This window comes from Microcaecilia unicolor, chromosome 3, assembly GCF_901765095.1.
Source record: "Microcaecilia unicolor chromosome 3, aMicUni1.1, whole genome shotgun sequence".
Taxonomy (NCBI): Eukaryota; Metazoa; Chordata; class Amphibia; order Gymnophiona; family Siphonopidae; genus Microcaecilia; species Microcaecilia unicolor.
In genome coordinates, this window is record NC_044033.1 from 72359162 (window position 1) to 72377177 (window position 18016).

The 18016-nt window shown below is 43.2% G+C and overlaps 1 protein-coding gene across 1 annotated transcript in view; it reads left to right on the plus strand.

The window, feature by feature from the left end:
- PTPN14 (protein tyrosine phosphatase non-receptor type 14) overlaps positions 1-18016 on the plus strand; it is a 231772-nt gene that overhangs the window by 141308 nt on the left and 72448 nt on the right. The window contains 3 exon segments of the mRNA XM_030196037.1: positions 6438-6505; positions 17260-17330; positions 17767-17854. Of these exon segments, the coding sequence (XP_030051897.1) occupies positions 6438-6505; positions 17260-17330; positions 17767-17854 (227 nt within the window).

Sequence of the window (18016 nt, forward strand, 5' to 3'; positions counted from 1 at the left end):
TTAGCGTACCTGGGTTAAAAAAAAAAAAAGTCTGGACAAGTTCCTAGAGGAAAAGGCCATAGTCTTTTATTGAAACAGACATGGCTTGCCCTGGGTTTTAGCATGGAATGTTGCTACTAATTGGGTTTCTGCCAGGTACTTGTGACCTGGATTAGCCACTGTTGGAAACAGGATACTGGGCTGGATAGACCATTGGTGTGACCCAGTATGGCTATTCGTGCTATGCTAGTATTCTGTAATGAAATCTGGGCACCTAGGTGCTGTAATAGAATAGGCCAGTGGTTCCCGAACCTGGTCCACAATAAATATTCATATGAGAGAGATTTGCATGCACTGCCTCCACTGCAATCAGGTCTCTTTCATGAATATTCATTGTGGATATCCTGAAAACCTGACTGGCTGGGGTGCCTCCAGGACCAGGTTTGGGAACCACTGGAATAGTCTTTCGCCTCACATTCTTGAGGTACCTAAATGGAGGCATCCAGTTATAGAATTTCCCCCTTTGTGTAAAAAGAGAAGAAGTAGAATGTTTCCAAAAGAGGAAACAACAGAGTCTGGAACACTGCAGGATCATATGTGAAGAATCTTAGCGTAACACTGTGGTGAAAGCTTATTCCTTGTTCCTGGAAGGAAGGGAGAGGATAGCGGGAAGCAGCAGCCCTTCTCATGTGCTATCCTCTCACCAAGATGAACACAATGACTGCTCTGAAAAACACGCTTCTTTAATTGTACACCGCTCTGATCCATGAATGCATCTGCTGAAGTCTTCAGAATCCTAATAAATAAAAACAACCAATGAACACACATTGTGGCAAGCACAGAAAGGATTTTGACATACAATTCAGTTCAGATTCATAGGGTCAAGAATGAACACTGGTCCGTTTTGTACAAAGAGCCTTTGAGATCTCATCCCAGATGTCTACAGTGTCGTTTTGCTGTACCAGTAAAACCCAGGACCCTGAACCACTGAATTCTAGGCATTTCTTGCTTCGTTCATGTTAATTATTATTCTGTACCAACACGTGCTCTTTCACAGGGGGAAATACATTTAAAAAGCTATGTGCTTCCTAATTATTAATATACAGTCTGATTTTAGAAAGGATGTAAAAATCAGAATTGTGATTTCTGGGTAAGGATGCCACAAGTTTCACAAGTATTTCAGAACTAAAGTCTGTCAGTGGATGTTTATGCGCTGGATGTCTGCAGCATAAACCCTTACCCCCTCTTTTCACCTCATGCCTAGATTACTGCAATTTTCTTCTCGTAGATCTCTCACTAAACCATCTCTCTCCCCTTCAATCTGTTCAAATTTTCTGCTGCATGACTTTGTCCTTTTTGTTTTAACGACACAGGAAATTACACGAAATGAAAATTTTCTGACTGTCCACTCCTAATTTAAAGAGGATTGAAGAGACAGGGAAAGGAGTTGATAGGACAAGAGAAAAGAAGAATCTGGGAAAAAAGTAATGAAGATCTAGAACAGATTAGATTCTGGTCTGATTGAATTCAGGAGACTGAGGATTAGGGGTGTGTATTTGGTAGCATTCATTCGGCCTATTTGGGTGCTTACAATCTATAAATTAACATGCATACAATCAATTAATCACTAAAACCCCATCTATTCAAACAAGCCTATCCTAATGACCCAAACTAATCCTATGAGCCATACTACCCAACACATATCCAGGAGACAACGACAATGACCTAGACTACTTCTCCCACCATAGCTCCGTTGTTCATCCTGTAACCCATCCCCCTCCCGCCTCCTCCACCCCCTTCTAATGTTGACCTACCCTTGCTCTCTCCTCTCTTACTCCCTTCACCCTGTCCTTCTCCTACCTATTCTCTTTTATTATTCTGCGATACTCAACTTTATTGTCTTTATCAATATTCTGTAATCCCTATTACTTTGTAAGCCGCATTGACCCTGCTTTTAGTGGGAAAGTGTGGGGTACAAATGTAATAATAAATAAATAAATTTGCATGTGTAAAAAAGTTTTAGTACACATAAATCCGTTCATTTAAAGAAACTTGTGGAAAGGAATGGAAAACACATGACAATTTGAAAAAATTTGGAAAACAAACCAAGTGTTTTTTTGGCCATGCACCACCCCCTATGGAGGATGTGTGAGAGCATGGGCAGTCTGTTATTATTTTATCGCTACAAAAGGAAGGTCAGGCTGCAGGAATGTGTAGCCATATGCTGTCATGGCCAGAGGGAGCCGGCAGTGGAAGGAAAGTCTGACAGCGAAAGTTGGACTGTAAACAGTGGTGGCCAAGAGGAACAAGTAGGTGCTGGCAGATAAAAGGGGCAAGAAGGGATAGTCAAGGGATAGCCAAGGACTCAAGCCCACTCACTTTGAACTCAGACCCACCCAGCAGCTTAGCACCTTTGATGTGGTTGGTGGGGATGCTCACGTCCTGCCAGCTAAAGACTTTGATCTTTTCTCCCCCTCCTCCCCCTCCCAGGCAATCAGGGGTGTCTTAACTGCACTCCCCCAACCTCCTGGTACTTTTTAAATCCTTCAGTAGCTAATACCAGCTGCTCACGCCGGACCCGAGCCTTCCCTTTGATGTAATTTCCTTTCCGTGGAACCAGGAAGTTACATCAGAGGGAAGACAGCCGTTATGAGTCACTGCTCACTGCTGGCGAAGAACTGAAAGTTTTAAAAGGTACCAGGGACCAGGGAGGTTGGGGAAGTGCAATTAAGAGATCCCCCCCCCCCCCCGATCTTCTGGGGGGGGGGGAGACGAGGGAGAGATGCCAGATGAGGGTCATGAAATAAAAGGGTTGATGAAAATAGGTAAACGTAAAAGCGTATTTAAAAAAAAGATAACTTACAACTGTTCTGGGAAAGTAAGCTAAATTCATAGAGGGCCACAAAGTTACATTCAGATGTTAACAACTTTCTAGCCTTGGTTTGTCAGTCAGTAGGAAAAAAGAACTGTAGACTACCAATAACTTATATACATGGAGATATGAATAAATATGTGACAGGAGTGGAGTAGTCTAGTGGCCTGAGAATCAGGAAAGCCAGGGTTCAAATCCCTTCGGCTTCTTGTGGAAGTCACTTAACCTTCCATTTCCTCAGGTACAAACATAGGCCTTATTCAGCAGCTCTTATCTGGGTAGAACTGCGCCTGCTTGGATAAGTGCTACTCACTGGGCCCAAATATGGATAATGTTGCTGAAAATCTTCACTGACCATCTGGACATCAGGGGTGAAGTTGGAAATTATCCAGGTACCATTTATTCAGTGCAACTATTTGGGCAAGAGAATCATGGGAAGAGGAAAAAAATCCTTAACTACCAACAAATACAGTCAGAGACCAAGAAAGATGCAGAAATGTTTCCCTTCACTTGTCACCTTTATTTGATATACCGCTCATCATTTGGGTGCTACAAGCTTGATTAAAAGGAGTTTTTAAGCACACCTTGATAGGTCACTTATATATGTTATATCATATGAACTCCACAGGGAAGCTCTCTTTGGCTGTCTTTGGCGAGCATTAGCAGTAAAATTGAGAGACTGAGGTTATTCTCCACATACCCTGGCTTAGGAGTGAGGTTCATTACTGTCATGGTGTGTACAAAACGAAACCATTTGGAGGCAGTGCCCTCAACAGAAACTTATGCCCTACTGTCAGTGGTGTTAGAGGTCATAGGCAAGAAAACCAAAAATAGGGCTCATAATTTCATAAGATTTGTATACCTTTCAAAGCACCTGCTACAAAATATATTCCATGATATAAAAAAAAAATAATAATAGTGATGAATTTGTGGTATGATGCTTCAAGAATATTATGCCTTTTCTAAATCTGGTGAGAAAGATAGATGTTATTGTGATAACTGTCTGAAAGTGTTTGTGTTTTTGTGGTTGAAATGTACCACTAGCAGGGGCATAATCGAAAGAGAAGGGTGCCCATCTTTTGACACAAATAGGGAGATGGGCGTCCTTCTATCAGGGTCGCCCAAATCGGCATAATTGAAAACCGATTTTGGGCGTCCTCAACTGCTTTCTGTCGCGGGGACGACCAAAGTTTATGGGGGCGTGTCGGCAACGTAGCGAAGGCGGGATGGGGGCGTGGTTAAGAGATGGGCGTCCTCGGCCGATAATGGAAAAAAGAAGGGCGTCCCTCACGAGCATTTGGCCGACTTTACTTGGTCCCTTTTTTTCACGACCAAGCCTCGAAAAGGTGCTCGAACTGACCAGATGACCACCGGAGGGAATCGGGGATGATCTCCCCTTAGTCCCCCAGTGATCACCAACCCTCTCCCACCCAAAAAAAAAAATTAAAAACCATTTTTTGCCAGCCTCAATTGTCATACCCAGCTCCATCACAGCAGTATGCATGTCCCTGGAGCAGTTTTTAATGGGTGCAGTGCACTTCAGGCAGGCAGACCCAGGCCCATCCCCCCCCCCCACCTGTTACACTTGTGTTGGTACATGTGAGCCCTCCAAAACCCACTGTACCCACATGTAGGTGTCCCCCTTCATCCCTAAGGGCTATGGTAGTGATGTACGGTTGTGGGGAGTGGGTTTTGGGGGGGCTCAGCACCGAAGGTAAGGGAGCTATGCACCTGGGAGCAATTTGTGAAGTCCACTGCTGTGCCCCCTAGGGTGCCCGGTTGGTGTCCTGGCATGTGAGGGGGACCAGTGCACTACAAATGCTGGCTCCTCCCATGACCAAATGCCTTGGATTTGGTCGTTTATAAGATGGGCGTCCTCAGTTTCTATTATCGGCGAAAACCGAGGTCGACCATCTCTAAGGTCGACCTAAATGTTGAGATTTGGGCGTTCCCGACCGTATTATCAAAACAAAAGATGGACGCCCATCTTGTTTTGATAATACGGGATGCCCCGCCCATTCACCAGGACGTCCTCAGAGATGGGCGTCCTTAGAGATGGTCGTCTCTGTTCGATTATGCCCCTCCACGTGTCAGCCTGAACCCCTTGACTAGCTCTCAGGATTAGGATTGAATTAGAGAATGACACGGAGACCCACGGTAACTGCGGGGACGGGGACAGAGCTCGTGGGGATGGGGTGGACACAGATCCTACGGGGATGGGGACAGATCCCATGGGGTTGAGGCGGGGAGGGGGACAGAGCCCACGGGGACAAACTTTGTCCCCATGTCATTTTCTACTTTGAAGCCTGTTAGTGAACTTGACTACTGTTTATGTTTGAGTGATGCCCACAACAATATTTTGATTTTTTTTGGAAAAACAAGCAAACATGCTGGCCACAACTAGCAAAATTTGCATGGGGGATACTGTACATCCTTCTTCCACCACATCTTCTAAGAAGACATCTTCTATTGCAGGAAGGACTGTGGAAGACAGGAGAGCTGGATTGAATCCTGAGATTGTTGATGACTTCTTATTCATCCACAGATTAAAAAATCATAATAGTGCTTCATAGGGTATATATTCCCCTTCCTGGGCATATAATTTATACCCCTGGACATTTTAACAGGGTGGATTAGAATTCATTAGGGTAGTAGAAATCAGCTGTTGTTGGGGTTGGAAGGGTAGAGAGGGTGGTGGTGGGGAGGAGGGTTATTATTTATTTATTTATTGCATTTGTATCCCACCTTATCCCACCTATTTGCAGGCTCAAAGTAGTTTACATAGTATTGTTAACATAGTTATTCCAGTATATCAAGTATAGTTAGTATTGTGTAGAGATTAATTAAGGGAAGAAAGAAGAAGGAAGGAATTTATTAGGGTATTTATAGAAGGTGGGCTTTCATAACTGAATGGGTTGGTGAAGTGGATTAGTGGGGCTGTAGGTTCTTATTGTAGGCCTTGTTGAAGAAATATGTCTTCAGAGATTTGCGAAAGGTAGTTGTTTCGTCAATTGTATTCAGATCTGTGGGTAATGCATTCCATAACTGCGTGCTCATGTAAGAGAAGGTGGTGGCGTGCATCAGCTTGTATTTTAGTCCTTTACAGCTGCTCCTTTATATCTGCTCATTGTTATTATTGTTTTCTATTTGTAGTTTATACATAGTTGCACAGCATATTGTTCCTTTTTATACCTTAATAAAAAGATTTAAATATAAAATCATAATTGTTCAAGGCTTCTGCAAATGAGGACAGAACCTGTGGGGACAGGGATGGAGTGGGGTTGGAGACAGAACCCACAGGGACTGTCCCTGTGTCATTCTCTAGATTCAGTAGCTCAGGGCTTCCCAACTGTGGTTGTGAAACCTGTTGTTGCAGTGATGACTTGGGCGGGCACACTATAAAGATGTCATTGGCCTGCACCTCCATGGGGTCATGCATTTTCAGTGGCCTCAGGAGTAGGGTCACAGCCACTGAAATAAATATTGATAAGCTCTGAAATAGAAGACTCATTTTTTCTTGTGAAGGTTTCATAGTCATTTAACTCGTGCAGTTCTGACAGTTCAACTATAACCTTTTATTTTTCAGCGGATTTTGGAGACTATAATAATTATGAATCTCAGGATTTTCTCCGGGAATACGTATTATTTCCAGTGGTGAGTTGTATTTATATTTTTGCACCCCCTCCTCTTAATATTTGGGTATGATGTTAGTTATTGCCCAGTTATCTAATAACAACAGAACAGTTTCTGGTGCAGAAGCATAATCAGTGCTTTACAATTTCTCTGAGACACCTTGGGGCTCATTTTCAAAGCACTTAGGGTCCCTTTTACCAAGCTGCGGCCAAAGGGGGCCAGCGCTGGCATTGGGGTGTGTTTTACACGCGTGCCAAGGCCCCCTTTTACCGCAGCTGGTAAAAGGGAAGTCTTGCCTTCCTACAGAAAATGGCCATGCGGCAAGTAAAGCACTTGCGACGAGGTCATTTCGGGTGGTGGGGGGAGCCCTTACTGCCACCCATTGAGATGGCAGTAAGGGCTCCCATGTTACCCCAGTGGTAACCGGGTAGTGAGCGGCACTGCCCGATTACTGCCAGGTACACTCCGGCACTACAAAAATAAATACATTCTTCTAGCACCAGAAACGACGGCGCACTAGGGGTGGGAAGTACCACCGGGCTGCTGCAGTAGCCTGGCAGTACTTCCTGTGTAGCGAGCAGTAAGCCCACGTTGAGCATATCATTTCTTAGTAAAAGGAACTCTTAGATTTACAAAGTTCCATAGGTTTCTATGCAACTTTGTAAGTTTAAATGCTTTGAAAGTGTGCCCCCCTGTGTGCAGGAAGGCTGATTTTGCATAGGTTGTATAGGTAGGAAATAGGGACATCCAATTCAGGATGTTCCAAATGTGCATGGTATTTAACACTGAGCATTTTGTAAAAAATATATAAAGGCACAGGTATTTAACAAAAGGCTTGCTGAACACTGATCATTTTGTAAAAAAAAAAAAAACATATAAGGGCACAGGTATTTAACAAAAGGCTTTGCTAAATGCTGAGCTTTTCGTAAAAAAAAAACATATAAGGGCATCAATATTTTACAAATGACTTCCTGAACACTGAGCATTTTGTAAAAAAAAAAAAACATATAAGGGCACAGGTGTTTAACAAAAGACTTGCTGAACACAGGTTTTTGTAAAGAATATATAAGGGCACCTGTATTTTACAAAAGGCTTGCTGAATACTGAGCATTTTGTAATAAGGGCACCTATATTTTACAAAAGGCTTGCTGAACACTGAGCCTTTTGCAAAAAAATGTATAAAGCTACAGGAAATACATATATATTTAGTAGAACATAGAGCAAGAGCAAACATTTTATAAAATTGCACGTTCAAAAAAAGAGTGGCATCACTCTGCATGTTTAAATGTTGGCACTTACATATGTAGATCACAGATTTTGCAATCTACACTTGTACATGCTGACACGTACACGTATAAGTTCAAAATTTCACAAAACTGGACATCCAAGGAGAACCAATTAAAGAGCCAAGTTCCAAAACGAGTTTTTTTTTTTTTTACTGTTGAGGTGGTGTTAAAAGCACAATTCCCCTCATCACCCCTCCAAAGATTAGGCCCAAACGAGCACTTAGTTAACATTAACTTCTGGCAGGTCTAATTTTGATGGGCAAACGTTTAAGATTATATGTGCACTGCTGTTGCAAAATAGAAAGCATATGCATACTTTTCAGGGCAGCCCAAACCATGCTCAGAACATGTCTCTTTCCAAACTGTGCATGCTGTATAAGCGGTTTTCTAGAATCGCTACCTACCTTTGCTTTATTCATGTGCAAATGTATTTGTGACATTTGTGAAATGGCCTCCATATTGAGTGAGAGAGAAATGTAACTCATATTCATCATTATGAGCATGTCTTCTCAGTGTTAGTGGAGCTTCTGTTTTGGTCGGGTGAGGGTTTGCTCTAGAGGAGGCACAAATATAATAGAAAACCCCAAATTGAGGGATTCTAGTGGTCAGGGAATGCTCAGAGCCCATTACTAGCTGACTGCTTTACCACACTTGAAAAATTCTCCAAAACAATCTTAGCTCCTTTATTAGATGAAATTCCCTAAATCAACCATGCACTCTGTAGCAAAATTTAAAAAGGAAAAAAATAAGTTAAAGAAAGTCCCACTTCTTTTTCTCTCACTGGCAGGTCTCTTCTCTCTGTTCTTCACTTGAATCCTCTTCCTGCATCCTGAGTGGACAATCTCTCTGTTTCTGTTCTTCAAAGCCCCACACTGGGTACCCCAGCTCATCTACAGTCTCCTGCAACATACACTTAAAAAAAAAAAAAAGCATATTTTCTAAGAATCATACTACCATCTATTCTGTTCTTTATATATATATATATATATATATATATATATATATATATATATATATATATTTGTTAGTTGCTAAGTGGCAGTAAGCCCAATGCAGGCTTACCGCTCGCTATACAGGAAGTACCACCGGGCTACCGCAGCAGCCCCAGTGGTACTTCCCACCCCTATTGCGCCATCGTTTCTGGTGCTAGAAGAATGTATTTATTTTTGTAGTGCCAGAGTGTACCTGGCAGTAATCGGGCAGTGCCACCTCAATGGGTGGCTCCCCCTCTGAAATGGCCGTGTGGCAAGTGCTTTGCTTGCCGCATGGCTGTTTCCTGTAGGAAAGCGAGACTTCCCTTTTACCAGGTGCGGTAAAAGGGTCCTTAGCACGTGTGTAAAACACATGCCAGCGCCAGCCCTGTTTTGCCACAGCTTGGTAAAAGGAGCCCCTGTATGTGGATATTCTGTGGCACCATTTAAACCACTGAATACAAATAGAATACCTAAAATTTTATGTTCACCACTTGGCTGACTGTTGGTCTTATTTTGTCCACGTATAGTTTTTTTTACAGGAGGACTTTGGGAGGGTTGGTGTTGGAGTGATCATAAGTACATAAGAGTAGTCATATTGGGTCAGACCAATGGTCCATATAGCCCAGTATCCTGTTTCCAAACAGTGGCCAAGCCAGGTCACAAGTACCTGGCAGAAACCCAATTATTAGCAACATTCCTGGGGCAAGCAGCTGCCTCCCCATGTCTGTCTCAATAGCAAACTATGGATTTTTCCTCCGGGAACTTGTCCAAGCCTTTTTAAAACCCAGATATGCTAACCGCTGTTGCCACATCCTCCAGCAAAGAGTTCCAGAACTTAACTATTAATTAAGTGAAAACATATTTCCTCCTATTTGTTTTAAAAGTATTTCCGTGTAACTTCCTTGAGTGTTCCCTAGTCTTTGTACTTTTGGAACGAATCATTTCTCCCCTCATCCATTGTTAACATAGTTATTCCAGTTTTCCAAGCTGAAGAGCACTAACCTCTTTAGCCTTTCCTCATAAGAGAGGAGTTCCATCCCCTTTATAATTTTGGTTGCTCTTCTTTAATTATCAGAATCATGTTGGGGGGGGGGGGGGGGGTGATATCCTGAAAGTTAATTGAGGGGGTGCACAAGACTAAAGGTTTCCCCAGGGTGCCTAACATTCCCTTCAGGGGCCACGAGAGCAGTGGTTACTAGTTTTGCCATGGAACATATATAAAGTGGAATACATTGACTCTTTTTCATAAAAGATCAATATGATATCCCCAAGTGGTGGCCTAGAAGAATAGAAGTGCTGAACAGCAAGCAAATCACTGTTGTGATGGTCTCTGAAGTAACACTCGAGAACAGCACAATCCAGGAAATATTTCTTCAGAGTTCAGTCCACATTTTGCACAGAACTTTGGAAGCATTTTTAATATTTATGTTGTCCTTGGACATGAAAACAATGAGGCTGGCAAAGATATTCATGGCAATATACAGCTGTGTCCTGATCTGGAGAGACAGGAAACCTGCACAGAGCTTTCGGAAATGGATAAGAGTCAGTGCTGTCCCCCTTTCATCCCTATGTTCTGGACTCCCTGTTTATCTTTCCTTTGCCAGCCCTCCATTTTCCTGTAAAGATTCCATTAGTCAGCTGACGCCACCATTTTCCTTGTTTTCAAGGACATTTAAGCTGTCCGCAAACATATAGCTTTTGCTCTGCAGTGACTTGTAGAAGCGAGAAAGATGCTGCTCACTGCTGGGTGTTTCTCTTGTCTTTTTCTTAAGCCTTTCCTCCTTGTTGTTTTGCTTTTCCTCCTGCATGCCCACTTAAAACATAACTCTGTTCCAAAGTTGCTGGAATTTCACTAATATCGTTTGTGATGGGTGTATGGAGGTTCCAGTATGATGAACGCTGGAATCATTGACTTTACTTGTATAGAAATCCTACCAGCATTATGTCTGATTTCCAAGGACATGTTTTTGGAGAAAGGGAAAGGGATATGTTCCATTTGTAAGATCAAACCTTTTGAATGTGCACCATAAGAAACTGTGCTTTTGACGGAAATGCAGGTTCCCTACCCCTCTAGAGCAGGGGCTCTCAATCCAGACCTCAGGACACACCCAGCCAATCACTTTTTCAAGACATCCACAATGAACAATCATGTGATAGATTTGCGTGCACTTCCTCCATTGTGCAAATCTATCTCACACATATTCATCATGGATATCCTGAAAACCTGACTGGCTACATGAGGACTGGGCTGAGAACCCCTGCTTTAGAGGTGCGAGCAGCTGCAGATTCAGGTGCAGAAAGCTTGTAAGTTTTCTTCAAAGGAGGGAAAAGAAAACACACTCTTTCCTTTCCTAGTTGAGGACAACTAGGAGTCAGTTTCTCAAAAACTGGAAGAAAGCACTTGTTCTAATATTTTCAGGAAAGGAAAAGGCCTTATTTTTGGAGCAGGAGAGTTCCATTTTTGGTTTTCTGGAAGTGATCTGATACCCTTTGTGATCTTAAGCGAGAAGAGAGAGTGCAGTGATTTATCCAGTCAATGTAATGAAGTGCCAACAAAGTGCTTCACATCTGGGAGAAGAGGGGTTGTGCCAAAATTACTGAACATATAGATATTCACAGGGCTGGCTCAAGGGAATTCATTGCAGAGGATGTGGTAAAAGCGGTTAGTATAGCTGGGTTTAAAAATGGTTTTCACAGAGAGGGTGGTAGATTGGGAGGTGGTGGAGATGAAAACTGTAACAGAATCCAAAAATGTGTTGGATAAATACAAAGGAATCCTGTTTAGAAGGAATGGATCCAAAGAAGCTTAGCGGAGATTCGAAAGCAACACTGGTAATCAGGAAGCAAAGCCTTTACTAGGCAAACTTTTATAGTCTGTGCTCTGATCTTGGCTGGACAGATTCAACTTCAGCTTCAGAAGTTGGAGAACAAGGCCAGTGCTGGGCAGACATCTACAATCTGTGCCCTCATCATGGCTGAATAGATTTGGATGGGTTGGAGGGGAGCTTTTTAGAGGCTTTGATGTTAACTTTAGAAATTTTAGAACAAGGCCAGTGCTTGGCAGACTCCTACAGTCTATGCCCTAAAAATGGCAAAGATAAATCAAGATCAGTTATACATATGATGTATCACATCGTACCATTAGTAATGAGTTTATCTTGTTGGGCAGACTGGATGGACCATACAGATCTTTATCTGCTGTCATCTGCTATGTTACTATGTTTGCACAAGTTCCTGGAGAAGATATCCATAAACAGTTAAGGAAGACTTGGGGAAATCCACGGCTTATCCCTGAGAGTAAGCAGCATGGAATCTAGTCACTTTTTAGGATCCTGCCAGGTACTTGTGACCTGAATTGGGCACTGTTGGAAACCAGACACTAGACTTAATAAATCATTGGTTTGACCAAGTTTATTAAATACTAGGAAAAAAGGCCCGTTTCTGAACGCAATGAAACGGGCGCTAGCAAGGTTCTGTAATGGTAATTTTGTTTTTAAGGGAACTGTTAGGAGAGAGCATGTGTGAGAGAGAGAGAGCATGTGAGTGAGTATGAGTGAGTGTGTGATTGAGACAGAGCCAGAGTGTGTGTGTGTCTGTCTGAGTGAGTGTATTGTGTCCTGTCCCCTGGCATCCCCTCCTGTCCACATTGAGCAATCTGTTCTCTCCCCCTGGTCTCCCCTCCTCTCCATATGTCTCTATATGTTTCCTTTCACCCATATAGTGTCCCCCTCCCTGTCTCTCTGCCCTCTGAGTCATAGGCCCTCCTCCCTGTCCCCTGTGAGTTGTAGGCATCCCCTCCCTCCCTTCCTTCCTTCCTTCCTTTCTCTCCCTCCGTCTCCCTCTGTGGCCTTTGATTTCCAGGGCCCCTCCCTCCCTCTCCTTCTGTGTCCTCTGATTTCCAGGCCCCCTCTCTCCGTCCCTCCGAGAACAGCACCCCCCCAGGTCGGTGGTCGTTCACTCCCCCCACCCCGAGGTCACCACTCACCGCAGTCCTCAATGTTTGCAGAACCCCGGCAACTGCAACCCCTCCCACCCACCCAAACACACAAACATAGGGTCGCGGGGCACTCGCTCCCCCCCCCAGGGCCGTCACTCACTTGCCCCCCCCCCTTGGAGGCCGCCACTCACCCCCCGAGGTCGACGGAGGCAGCGCTTTAAAGTAATGCCAGCTGAGAGGAAGATAAGCACAGTACAGCAACCTCGCGTTCAGCTTTCCCCTTTTCTCTCTGTGAAACAGGAAATGAGGGCGGGATGCAGAGAGAGAAGAGGAAAGGTGAATGTGAGGCTGCTGTACTGTGCTTATCTTCCTCTCAGCTGGCATTACTTTAAAGCGCTGCCTCCGTCGACCTCGGGGAGTGAGTGGCAGCCTGAGGGGGGGGGTGCGAGTGAGCGATGGCCCTGGGGGGAGGGGGTGCGGGAGCAAGTGCGCATTGACCCTGTGTTTGTGTGTTTGGGTGGGGTTGAAGTTGCCGGGGTTCTGTGAACTCTGAGGGAGTGTGGTGAGCGGCGATCTTGGTCCGCCTCCGCGCCTGTGCCTTGTCTGTTTCGCCCTCCAACATTGAGGGTGTGTGCCTGCCTGCCTCTCTCCCTCTGTCCCACGTTGTTCCTGGTTCTCTCTGTGTTGGGACGCTCTTTTTTTTTTTTTTCTTGCTCCGCCTCCGCGCCTGTGCCTTGTCCGTTTCGCCCCTCGAGTGTCATTGCTCCGCCCTCGACATCATCATGTTGTGACGCGAGGGCGGGGCAGACACTCATGGGCACACTGGATATCTAGACCGCCTCAAACTTCTGGCTAGAGGCTGCATTAGAACGTTGGAGGTGCCTTTTATATAGAGAGATTTGCTATACCGCTCATCAAGAAAAATTTCTGAGTGGTTTCCAATTCTAGGACAATCCTATAGGTATAAGAGTAGTGTACAAGAAAGGCTTGGTGGTGAGGGAAAAAAACTTAAGGGATGAGGGGAGGAACTACAATTTGTGATAGGAAAGGTGAGAATACTACTACTACTTATCATTTCTATAGTGTTACTAGACGTACGCAGCGCTGTACAATAAACATGTAAGATACAGTCCCTGCTTAACACAGCTTACAATCTAATCAAGACAGACAAACAGGACAAATAAGGGATAAGGGAAATACTTAAGATGAGAATGATAAAACAGACATGGGTACCGAACAAGTGAATAGGAGTTAGGAGTTAGAAACAGCTTCAAAAAGGTGGGCTTTGATTCTAGATTTGAAGTCAGCCAGAGATTGAGCTTGATGTACTGACTCAGGAAGTCTATTCCAGGTGTATGGTGCAGCAAGATAAAAGGAATGGGGTCTGGAGTTGACAGTGGATGAGAAGGGTACAGAAGAGAGATTTATCTGATGAACGGAGTTCCTGGGAAGGAATGTAGGAAGAGATAAGAGTAGAGAGGTACTGAGGAGCTGCAGAGAGAAGGTACTTGTAAGTCAATAAAGGAGTTTGAACTCTATGTGAAAAAGGATAGGGAGCCAATGAAGTGACTTGATGAGAGGGCTGATATGAATGTAGAGACACTGGCGGAATGTAAGTCATTTAGCAGAATTTTGAACAGATTGAAGGGGAGAGAGATGGTTTAATGGGAGATTGAGAAGCAAGTTGCAATAGGCTCAGTGTAGGTGATGAGAGTGTGGATAAGGATTTTGGTAGTGTGCTCAGAAAGAAAGGGAAGAATCTTGGTGAAATTATAAAGAAAGAAACGACAAGTGTTAAGTGTTAGCAGTCTGTTGGATATGTGCAGAGAAAGAGAGAGAGAGGAGTCAAAGATAATCCCAAAGTTATGAGCTGATGAGACAGGGAGGATGAGAAGCTCAGTCTTGGCCATGTTTAGTTTCAGATGGCAATGAATAGAAATCAAACAAAATAAAACATGGAAAAGAAAATAAGATGATACCTTTTTTATTGGACATAACTTAATACATTTCTTGATTAGCTTTCCAAGAAGAAATGTATTAAGAAATGTATTAAGTTATGTCCAATAAAAAAGGTATCATCTTATTTTCTTTTCCATGTTTTATTTTGTTTGATTTCTATTGATAACCTTTAAGAGTGAACTAACACGTCTACCACACCTCTCTACTTAAGATGGCAATGAGACATCCAAGCAGCAATGTCAGACAGGCAGGCTAAGACTTGGACCTGATTTCCTGCTGAAATTTCTGGTGTGGAGAGAGTTAGATCTGGGAGTCATCAGCATAAAGGTGATACTGAAAACCATGGGAGGAGATCAGTGCACCAAGGGAGAAATAGGGTAATATGGGAAAGGGAAAAGCGGGTAAGTGTTATAGCCCACAAGCTCATGGTGTGAATAATCTCATGGGACACCCTGTGATAAAAGGGTGGGGCGATTGAGAGCTTTAAGTAAAGGCATTGTTAAACAAAACAGTTTTCAAGTCAGATTTAAATTTGTCTAAAGAGGTCTGTCTGCACACAGAGAAAGGCCAGTTAGGCAGTTATGTTCTTAAGAAGAGAGAAGAGGAGAAGAAATTCATGTAGAAAGGGTATCCTATAATGTGTGGGAATTCCCTTAACCCTGGTTGGTAAGAGAATCTGCCGCAATGACATTAGGAAACCCTGACCGATTGTGCTGTTAGATGTGTGAATAGAATCTTCTGATTCTCCACCGAGTAAACCTACTCTTTGTCAAATCATTTCTACTGAAGTTTTGTTTGGAACACCACTCTGAGTATGGAGAATGTTTTGTAGGTCTTAGTCACTGCACCCGAGAGGCCTTGAAACGAAGCTTCCCACTGTTTGGGAACGTGATGGTTTGATGCTGTAGTGTGATTACATGATATTGCCATACTATATAGCATCACAAAGCATCTGGGAAAGGGAAAGAAAGCCTAGAGTATAAAAGCAATGATTAACATTAAAAAATATATTCTAGCAACGATATAAACAGATTTTCTTGGCATTCAACTTGCTCATCTAAACACAGGCCAGGATGTGGTATTGATTTCGTGCCAAGCCACCTGCCACTGGAATCAAATCAGAAATGATGTGCAAGATGCTATCAGAATGCTTGCTAAGAGCAACCCAATGTGAAACCAACACTTAGGGACCCTTTTACTAAAGCTTAGCACATGCTAACGGACATTAGCGTTCTAAATGCTGTGTGTCCTACTTTATACCTATGAGCCACGTGGCACTTGGCGCAGGCCAATGTCCATTAGTGCACACTAAGCTGTAGTAAAAGGGCTCCTTAAATTGTTGAAAATGAAATACAGAACTGTTTTAATTGCTGTAAAAGTACATTTATTTACATTCCAGCAGATGTGAAATAAACCAAAAAGGACTCAACACAGCGGCTGTGTTTCGGTGCCTAAGTGCCTGCCTCAGGAGTCTGACCAATTTGATGAGTAATGGTTAAATAGACTTCTGTGCAGCTGACAAAACTGTGTGAGTAAAACGAATATCTTAAAATCACAGAGATTAAACCTTGGCAAAGGCAGAAAATGAATATCTTTAAATCGCAGAGATTAAACCTCAGTAAAGGCAGAAAATCTTCAGTGATGCCAAAAAGAAAAATGGTCAGACTCTTGAGGCATGCACTTAGGCACCGAAATACAGCTGCTGTGTCAAGTCCTTTTGGTTTATTGCAAATAAATGTCACCTACTACCATTCTTTGGGCCCAGTTTACTAAGGCGCGCTAGCGTTTCTAGCGAGTGCTAAAATGTAGTGCATGCTAATGCTAGAGACACCCATCTATTCCTATGAGTGTATCTAGCATTAGCGTGCACTCAAAACGATAGCACACCTACAACGCGGCTTAGTAAACGGGGCCCTTTGTGTCTTCCTCTTGGTTTTTGGAACTGCTGTCTCTTCCCTACTCCGTTGTTGATTTTTCATACATATGTTATGTGCAGGAACTATGGAGGGACGCCAATAAATGGTGCCGAAAATTCTGTAAAGGGAGTGCGCCCTTTATAGAATATTGTTCGGACCAGATCTGGCGCTTAACTTTTGGGCACCCTACTTACACCTGCTAAAAGCAGGTGTAAATGCCAACTTAGGCGCGCTTCAGGTGAATTCTGTAAATCTGTGCACAACTTTTTGGAACGTCCATGGCCACACCCACTTTTCAGATACACACGATTGAAGTTAGACACTGTGCTTGTATAGAATAGTTCATAGTGAGATGCACGTGCTAATTTTTAAGACTGCCAATTAACATCAAATAATTGGTTGTTAGCACCCGAGTATTGATGTTTCTGAGCTCATTAGTCAATTTATTTGCTCACGCATCTCTGATGCATGCACATAGCTGGGTACAGAAATTTGGACGCTAAATATAGAATCAGGGGGTTTGTGGGTAAAAGTACACTCTAATGATTCTTTGAGTTTGTGTGGTATCAGGATCTATTGTTTTGCTTTGACTACAGCAGCTCTTTGCCGCCCCCAGGAAGCTGCCATCTTAGGCAACCGCCTAATGTACCTGATTCTCAGTTTCCTTCATACTATATAAGGCTCTCATTTAAATTATTTTTAGAAATGGGTCCAAGACGAAGCAGTTCTGGAGGAGCTGACTCAGAAGGTGGCCCTGGAGCACAAAGCACACAGGTAAATGACAAAATCTGACTTCATTCTTCCCTGCGTTCGCATGAAACAGAAAAGCTATTGGATGTGTCAGGAAGAGATGGGGGACCTGGGAAAACTTGTATTGGATCACCCAAACAATTCTTTTGGACATTGTTTTAATTATATATGAGTTTTCAGGCTTCATCATTTCCTTCCCTTGTCTCTGAGATCCTCAAAGCTCATTCATTGTAACCCCTGCTTGTAATACTCATTTCACCAAACTGTGGTAAGTTTTGGAGATATAAGTTCATGTGTAAAGTTTGGTGACTGTAAAACAGGATCTGTTGGGAATTTCTCAAGTTCTTGGATTGTGAAGTACTGGTGTAGAACAAACGTAGCATTTCCTTTATCTCATTACCTTGACATAGTAGATCCAATTTTTCTCTTGTTTTTCTGTATGTGTGTGTGTCCGTCTTAGTGGAATGCCTGCACCTGATGCAGAGTTGCTGTACATCAAAGGAGTGGAACAGCTAGATGGCTATGGACAGGAAAGCTTCCCTGTGAAGGTACAGTACTCTAGTTCCTTTTGGACTGTTAGAATTCTGTCAACGGAAACCTAAAGTTTCCATGCTACTTAAAATAAACATGCCAAAGCGGATATTCCTAGCTTTGAGAGAGGGTCCTAAGATGGCCTCTTTGAAAATTTACTAGGGCTGAATGCCTCAATT